The 8979-nt window shown below is 53.0% G+C and overlaps 1 protein-coding gene across 1 annotated transcript in view; it reads right to left on the bottom strand.

The window, feature by feature from the left end:
- LOC102755232 (receptor-type tyrosine-protein phosphatase N2-like) overlaps positions 1–8979 on the bottom strand; it is a 216209-nt gene that overhangs the window by 83721 nt on the left and 123509 nt on the right. Inside the window, 1 exon segment of the mRNA XM_015570934.1 lies at positions 8847–8971. Within this exon segment, the coding sequence (XP_015426420.1) occupies positions 8847–8971 (125 nt within the window).

The raw sequence follows: 8979 nt of genomic DNA, 5'->3' as shown, positions 1-8979 counted from the left end.
CGCCCCAACCGGGAGCACCCCAACCGGCAGTGCCCCGACATGGAGTGCCCTGACTGGCAGCCCCCGACCGGCAGCACCCCGACCGGCAGTGCCCCAACCAGGAGCGCCCTGACTGGCAGCCCCTGACCAGGAGCGCCCTGACTGGCAGCATCCCACTGGTGTGCACCGAGTGGCGGTTTACTGGTGTCCCATCACCCAGGCGCCTGCTCTCCTCGGGGCCAGGATCCAAGGCCTCCTGGTGACAGGGACACCTGCTGCTGTGAGGTCACCACAGACGAGAACTGTGAGAGCCGCAGGGGTCCCTGGGGCTGGCGAGCCCGGAACGTGTGCTGCGAGGCGGTCAGAGCCTCCAGGGCCTAGTGCCACATCAGAGCCCAGGACACTGGAAGGAGAGGCTTTCCCGCCTGCAGCTCCGCTTGGCCACGGCACAGGCGCACGCCCACATGGCATGTGTGAGGGCGCCGCACACCAACAGTAGGGCCTGTGCACTACTCTCAGTGAGCATATGTGTAAATGTACACACGCATGTACACACATAGACAGCCAATCCTCGAACAACATGGGTTTCCACGCAGGGTCCACTCCCACCTGGATTTTTTTCAGTAAATATGGTAAATGTATTTTCTCTTCGTATGATCTTAACAGCACCTTCTCTTCTCTAGCTTACTTTACTGTAAGAATACAGTATGTAACACACAGCAAACAAAACATGTGTTAACTGACTATTATTGGTAAGGCTTCTGGCAGCAGCGGGCTCTTAGTTGTTAAGGTTTTGGGGTCAAAAGCAAGACAGATTTCTGCCGGCATGGGGTTGGGATCTTGTCACTCAAGGTCAGCAGTATACATTCTATTTATAAGATGACACGGGGGGGGGGAGAGAAAATACAGAAGTTGGCTGTTTTTGATAATGAAGTACAAATGTTCCAAATAGATTATGTTTCATGTATTTAGAAGAAAAAGTAACATTTACTAAAACAGTGAAGGAAAGTTTGGTGGCAGTATTTCATTTTAAAAAATGACCTTTACAAACAGATTCCGATTCTTCTGAAAGTTAGTCTGCCCGACTCTCCCACGTGTGAACAGAGCGAGCGGAGACAGATGCCCTGGTGACACCGGGACATCCTGTTAGGGTCCAAGGGTAAGAGTTCATCAAGAAAGGCTTGGTTTTCCAAGAGGGAAAGCAAACCATGTGTCACACACTCACGTGCAAACGAGGAGAGCTTTCCGATTTAGAGTCTGTCTACAAAGACTTCTGTCTTGAGGAAGAAAAAAAGGCTATAACAAGTTTGCGTTATGATCTAATAATACGAAGTATGGGTGCCCTGAGCCCCATGCCTGGCCCTGTGCTGCTGGGACGTCGCTACAGTCGTCCCTCAGTGCTTGTGGGGGTGGTTACAGCTGCCCCCAATCCTGATGCTCAGGTCCCTCCCATAAAATGGCCCCAAACAGTGGCCACAGTCTGTGCTCTCAGCCCCAGGTCCTGCCGAGAACAGGAAGTGCCGTTCTCCCCGCTTGCAGATGTGAAACTGGGGCGGGGCCGACTGTCAGCGTGTCCACTGCAGAGGACGCACGTGTAAGTGGCTCCCGCAGGCCGAGGGCCGGCTGGGCTCCCAGCTTTGGACACTGGGAAGCCAAGTGCACTGGTGGCGCGGGAGCAGGCCCAGGAGCACGGGGTCCTGTGCAGACTGCTCGGGGCCGGGGGATGGATGCCAGGAGGCCTGCATTAGGGCGAGGGAGACGGGTGCGTCCTGAAGGCAGCGTGAGGGCCACCCTGGGGGGTGTCTGGGATGGCGCTGCCACTGCGCTCTCTGTGGAAGAAGGGCCCTCCACACAGAGGTCAGAGGTCAGGTGCCGTCCTCCCTCGGGCCTGCGCATCCCGTCCTGCAGAAGGACGCCGGCTCTTTCCTTTAAAGAATCTTGGCACCTTGGCTGGTGGTTCAGTGGTTAGAGCGCCGGCCGGAGCACCAGAGCATCTCAGGTTTGATTCTTGGTCAAGGGCACGTACCTGGGGTGCATGCGGGAGGCAACCAATCAATCTCTCTCTCTCTCTCTCTCAAAAAAAAATTATCATATCCTCGGGTGAGGATAAAAAACAATAAAAAACCACTTTATGTCCTGATACTAACTACCATCCTATCATTCTTAGGGCACTGACTTCTAACCTAACCAACACCATCATCTTTTTCTCTTTCAGAAACTTCGTAAAATGAATCGAGTGACTCCATCACACTCCATGAAATAAAGCAGAATATTAACCTGTTCCATTCTCCCTGGGACCCAGTGACAAGGGAGACGATGACGTTCGTCCATAACCTCATCGTATTATAGCATCAGCACAGTGCAGAAGTTCAGTGACTTAAAAATAAAGCACTGAGATGAGACCTCATCTTTGTCAGTGCACAAAACAGCGCCTTCCAGCCTCCTGGTGACCGGCTGCAGAAAGCCCTGGGTGTGCGGCAGTACCATGTGGCCTCAGTCCCGTGCCAACCGGCCAAGGTGGCCACGAGCCACTCTGAGCCCAGTGAGTACATCCGCTGTGACCTGCTAGAGAGCATCGCCACTGTTCGCAAAGGACTGAACCGGCCTCTGGCCCTCTCTGAGAAGCTTGTGTGTGGACACCTGGATGACCCAGCCAATCAGGCGACCGAGCGGGGAAGATGCACCTGCGGCTGCAGCTGCGGCCGGACCGCGTGGACGTGCAGGAGGCCATGGCCCAGATGGCCACGCTGCAGACTGTCAGCAGTGGGCTGCCCAAGGTGGCCGTGCCGCCCACCATCCACTGCGACCCTCTGATCGAGGCCCAGGTCAGGGGTGAGAAAGACCTTCTTTGGGCCAAGGACACAGACCAGGAAGTGTATAATTTCCTGGCAACTGCAGGTGCCAAGTATGGCATGGGCTTCTGGTGGCCTGGCTATGGAATCATTAACCAGATCATTCTGGAAAACTATGCATATCCTAGGGCTCTTCTGATTGGCACTGATTCCCATATCCCCAATGGCGGTGGCCTGGGGGCCATCTGCATTGGAGCCAGGGGTGCTGATGCAGTGGACGTCATGGCTGCGATTCCCTGGGAGCTGAAGTGCCCCAAGGTGATTGGTGTGAAGCTCTCCGGTTGGACCTCACCCAAAGATGTGATCTTAAAGGTGCAGGCACCTGCACAGTGAAAGGTGGCATGGGCGCTATTGTGGAGCACCATGGGCCTGGCACAGACTCCATCTCCTGCACTGGCATGGCGACCATCTGCAACATGGGCACAGAAATCGGGGCCACAACTTCAGTGTTTCCTTACAACCACAGAATGAAGACTTACCTGAATAAGACAGGCCCGACAGACATTGCCAACCTAGCTAAGGAGTTCAAGATCACCTGGTACCTGACCCTGGCTGCCACTATGACCAAGTGATTGAAATTTACCTAAATGAGCTGAAGCCACTCATCAATGGGCCCTTCACCCCTGACCTGGCTCACTCCGTGACAGAAGTGGGCGCTGTGGCCGAGAAGGAACGCTGGCCTGTGGACATCAGGGTGGGTCTGGTCATCAGCTGCACCAACTCCAGCTATGAGGACATGGGACGGTCAGCAGCTGTGACCAAGCAGGCGCTGGCTCACGGACTCAAGTGCAAGTCCCAGTTCACCGTCACACCCAGCTCTGAGCAGATCCGTGCCACCATTGAGCAGGATGCTGTGCACAGGTCCTGAGGGATGTGGGTGGCATTGTTCTGGCCAATGCCTGTGGCCCCTGCCTTGGCCAGTGGGACAGAAAGGACACCACGAAGGGGGAGAAGAACACCATTGTCACCCCCTACAACAGGAACTTCACAGGTCGCAAGGACGCGGACCCTGAGACCCATGCCTTCGTCACATCCCCAGAGATTGTCACTGCCCTGGGCGTTGCTGGCACCCTCAAGTTCAACCCCAAGACTGACTTCCCGACAGGCAAGGATGGCAAGAAGTTCAAGCTGAAGGCTCCAGATACAGATGAGCTTCCCCACACAAATTTCAACCCTGGGCAGGACACCTACAGCACCCTCCCAAAGGTGGCAGTGGGCAGCGGGTGGACGTGAGCCCCACCAGCCAGCATCTGCAGCTCCTTGAGTCTTTTGACAAATGGGATGGCAAAGACCTGGAGGACCTTCAAAACCTTACCAAGGTCAAAGGGAAGTGTACCACTGACCACATCTCCGCTGCCGGCCCCTGGCTCAAGTTCCGTGGGCACCTGGACAACATCTCCAACAACTTGCTCATTGAAAATGGCAAGGCCAACTCTGTGTGCAATGCTGTCACCCAGGAATTTGGTCCTGTTCCTGACACTGCCTGCTACTATAAGAAACATGGCATCCGGTGTGGTGATTGGAGACGAGAACTATGGCAAGGGCCCAAGCCGGGAGCATGCGGGGCTGGAGCCCCACCACCTTGGGGGTCGGCCATCATCACCAAGAGCTTCGCCAAGATCCACAAAACCAACCTGAAGAAGCGGGCTTGCTGCCCCTCACCTTTGCTGACCCAGCCGACTACAACAAGAGTCACCCCGTGGACAAGCTGACCATCCAGGGCCTGAAGGACTTTGCCCCTGGCAAGCCCCTGACGTGCATCATCAAGCACCCCAACGGCTCCCAGGAGACCCCCTCCTGAACCACGCCTTCAACAAGAGCCAGATCGAGTGGTTCTGCGCGGGCAGGGCCCTCAACAGGATGAAGGAGCTGCAGCAGTAGGTCCTGCCCTGCCCTCGACTCCGCTCCTGTCACCGTGGGGTGCTGCATGTCACCAGAAGCCGATCTGACCGACCACCGGGCTTCCCGCACTGAGAGGGCATGGCCAGGCCTCCTGCCCGCCTCCCTCAGCCCAGGGACGGCCCATGGTGGGAGGGTTGGGAACCTGCCTTCCCATTTTTCGTTTGGTCAGATCTTGAGCACCTCATGCAACTGTATTTATTTTTGATGACAAGATTCCTGTGTCAAGTTTTTCTCCTGTCTGATCATTTCATTGGTGGCTGAAGGATTTTAAAGAACCTTTTGATCTTGCAAGGAAAATAAGAATCCACATCCAGTGACTATCAAAAAAATAAAAAATAAAAAAAAGCATTGAGGCAATAAGATATTTTTTCCTGAAATAGTTGTTTTAGGTTTGCAATATATTTTTTTAAAACTTCCCAGACACATCCTGAAACTTAAAGGGGTCTCAATGCAGCTGCAGAAACCCCATGATGTGGATTCCTGATGAATACCTGCTCCGGGCGCATGCGAACCCCTCCATGCATGGGCTCTACCGCCAACCCCTGAAAGACTCGATCTGAACTGCTCGGGTCCACTTACACGTGGAGAGAAAACAGCATTTTAAAAACTCCTCACCTAAGGATATGCTTTTGATTTTAGAGAGAGAGACTTTGATCAGTTGCATACTGTAGCTGCTGCAACCAAAGATCAAACCTGAAACTTAGGCATATGTCCTGACTGGGAAGTGAACCTGCAACATTTTGGTGTACAGGACGACACTTCAACCAACTGAACCACCTGGCCAGGACAGGGAACAGCATTTAAAAACAATTTTATTGATTGCTTTTAGAGAGAGAGAGAGAGAGAGAGAGAGACATCAATTTGTTGTTCCACTTATTTATGCATTCATTGGTGGAATCTTGTATGTGCCCTGAGTGGGGATTGAACCCCGCAACCTTGGCATATCGGGATGATGCTCTAACCAATTGAGCTGCCTGGCCAGGGCCAAAATAGTATTTTTGATACAAGTTTGTGAATCTGTGGATTTGGAAGGCTGACTGTATGCATTGTTTTAGGCTATCATCTATATAATAAAAGCATAATATGCTAATTAGACCAGATGTCCTTCTGGACAAAGCTGGGACTGTGAGGGAAGCCTGCATCCCGGGTGCCAGAGGGAAGCCACTGCCAGCAACTGGGGGAAGGACGGCCTTCTCTTGCACGAATTTTGTGCACTGGGCTTCTAGACCTATCTAATAATAGACAAACATGGTAATTGAATGTACCTTCTCTATGCCTCCCATTGGCTAATCAGTGCAATATGCAAATTAACTGCCAACAAAGATGGTGACTAATTTACCTCCCCCATGCACAAATTTTATGCACTGGGCATCTAGTCCTATCTAATAATAGACAAACATGGTAATTGACTATACCTTTGCTACGCCTCCCATTGGCTAATCATGACAATATGCAAATTAACCACCAACAAAGATGGCAGCTAGTTGCATACTGCAGGCAGGGTGGGCCAGCACCAGCTGCCATCCAAGCCCCTGTGTGCCGTCAAAGCCCCCCCGCCCCAGCTGGGACCCCTGTGTGTGGCCCTGGGCTGTGGGGCTTGGCGACACGATTGGCCCGAGGAAGCCCTATTCTTGCAGGAATCCTCCTGCAACTAGCCTCTAGTATATAATAAAAGGCTAATATGCAAATTGACCGAACGGTTGAACGACCAGTCGCTATGATGTGCATTGACTACCAGGGGGCAGACGCTCAACACAGGAGCTGCCCCCTGGTGGTCAGTGTGCTCCCACAGGGGGAGCGCCGCTCAGCCAGAAGCTGGGCTCATGGCTGGCGAGCACAGTGGCGGTGGTGGGAGCCTCTCACACCTCCACGGCAGCGCTAAGGTTGTCCGACTGCCGGCTCTGGGGAATGGGCCTGAGCTGTCAGTCGGATATCCCTTGAGGGCTCCCAGACTGCCGGCCAGGCTTAGGGACTCCCCCTCCAGTGCACAAGCACTGGGCCTCTAGTTTTATATAAAGGACTTGAGCATTTGTGGATATTGGTGTTGTGGGGGCGGGCTGGAACCAATCCCCCGTGGGTACTGAGGGAAGACTGAGGTTTTAGTGAGTCAAAAGTTACATGTGGGTTTTTTACAGCATGGCTGCCCCAATCCTGTGTTGTTTGGGTTGACTGGACACTATGTGAGTCCTTAATACATGACTCGGCGAAGTCTAGAGCCGAAATCATGAAATCCGTAGCCTCATTTGCGGATCCTGCTCTGCCAGCCAACCAAACAGCATCACAGCTCCACCCTGGCCTTTTCTCCGGTAAACGGACCACGTCGCTGGGTGAACCTCCATGTTCTATCACGGTGCTTCCCTGGAAGGGATTTTGTAGCAATTTCAACCCTCAGCCACCAGAAACGTCTTCACCACGACTTCATCTCTAAATTTTCCTAGATTGTATTTCTAAAGGAAAAAATTGTTTTCTTTTTGTTATTCTGGATTGAAGAAATGCACACGTTCCATTTATTGTCTGTTCTTATTAAACAAACCAGGCTCATTATAGAATCAATATCAACCTAACCAGCCTGCCCCCGAGAAGAGCGGAAAGGTCACTCCGAGAAATTCAAACACTTTTCCTGCTGGAAGGGACCGATTTTAATCACAGATACTATTCATTAGGGCTGTCACTGGGACGATTTTTTTTAATTATCGCAAACTCAGTTCTAAGTATGCATTTTCAACCTGCATTTTGGTCAAAATTAGCCTTTTCTGCATGCGAGTCCAAGCTCTCCATTCTATCAATGTTTTATATTTGAATTTCAAAGTGTATCAAAGGACGCCGGGCTCTCTCCCGCGGAGAGCGCCGTGTGATCATTTATTTATGTCGGAGCACAGGGGCCCGGAGCCGCGTCCTCCAGGGGTGCTGGGCCCCCGCTAGCTCGCTGGGTGAATGCTCAGGAGCCGACGCGGTCTCTTTGCCCGGCTCCTTCAAACGTGATTTTTCTTTCTTTCAAGCAGAGCTGCATGGGCAGCGGAGGTGCCACCCGCACATCCGCGTCACCAGTTCTTTGTGAGACCGAGGTGGCCAGGCTGGTGACCCCTCCAGAAACACAGCGGGCTCTCCACGCAAAGACAGCACCAAGAGACTTGACATGGAAACAGGCCCCTCCTGGCCCCGTCAGCCTGGAGATGTCATGACTTCAGCCACTGTACTGGGAGGGCCAGGCACTCAGAGGGCTCAGAGGGCCTTGAAGGACAGGGGTTGGGAGCGTGTCCCCATGTAACTCTGATGATAGGAGAATAATAACTAACACACAGGGTTCTAAGTAGTCGTGTTCCTTATAAGGCACATTACACGTCATAGTCATGTGATTAGAGAAAACACAGGCTAGTCCAACGGGAGGAAATCTTTGCCAAGTGTATCCTGATTAGACTTTCTCAGTGATGATTAAGAAAATTACTTTCCCGAGTGGGGAATATACGTGGAGTGAAATGGTATTTTACGTGGAAAGAAATCAGGTGCCCTAACTTGCCTATATTCGGGGCTTGTACTGCTGCTCAACCAGGAGGCTCAGCTCCTCCAGGAGGTGGCTAAGTGTGGATGTGGACACGATAAGGTTTCTGGAATGTCTGTGAACTTGTGCAGGTCCAGTTTGGTCTGCACCTGCCTTCCCAGCGTCCTCCCTGGCGTCCCTATGTGTTCGCATCCCCCGCACACAGCTGCAGACGGTCCCCATGGAGACAGCGGCGTGTACTTGCCACTTTCAGTATTAGATTCCACTTTATCCAAATCAGAACAGGCCGACCGAACAGGCCGAGGATCTTTTCATACAAACACCCAGGAAGTCCGTGACGTGGGGACATCTTCAGACACCCACAAAACCGATCTCTCTTGCAATCTGACATTTCTCATTAACAGTGGCCAAATGGAGAGCAGGACCAGATGAGCCATGCCTCCCGCACTGTGCTTGTCCCGCGTTTCTAACGAGCAGCCCGCTTTCCTGGCTAATGCGAGACTATTACAGAGCAGGGCAGCCGAGGTTCCAGGTATTTACCAGAACGCCAGGGAGTGTCCAACTGTCCTCAGAAAGGCGCCTAGGAACGAGAACTGCTGGGGGTGGGTGGGGGCAGTGCGGCCTTATGTGCGATCTGTTCCCAGAGGGGCAGCGCCGGGCAGGAGGCCCTTACCTGGTAGGCTGCAGTGGCGTCAGGGCCCGGGGCGCCCGCCAGGCCCCAGAGCTTCTCCCTGAGAAGGCAGTGAG

The sequence above is a fragment of the Myotis davidii genome, unplaced genomic scaffold (assembly GCF_000327345.1).
Source record: "Myotis davidii unplaced genomic scaffold, ASM32734v1 scaffold747, whole genome shotgun sequence".
Classification (NCBI taxonomy): domain Eukaryota; kingdom Metazoa; phylum Chordata; class Mammalia; order Chiroptera; family Vespertilionidae; genus Myotis; species Myotis davidii.
This window is presented reverse-complemented; position numbering and strand designations above follow the sequence as displayed.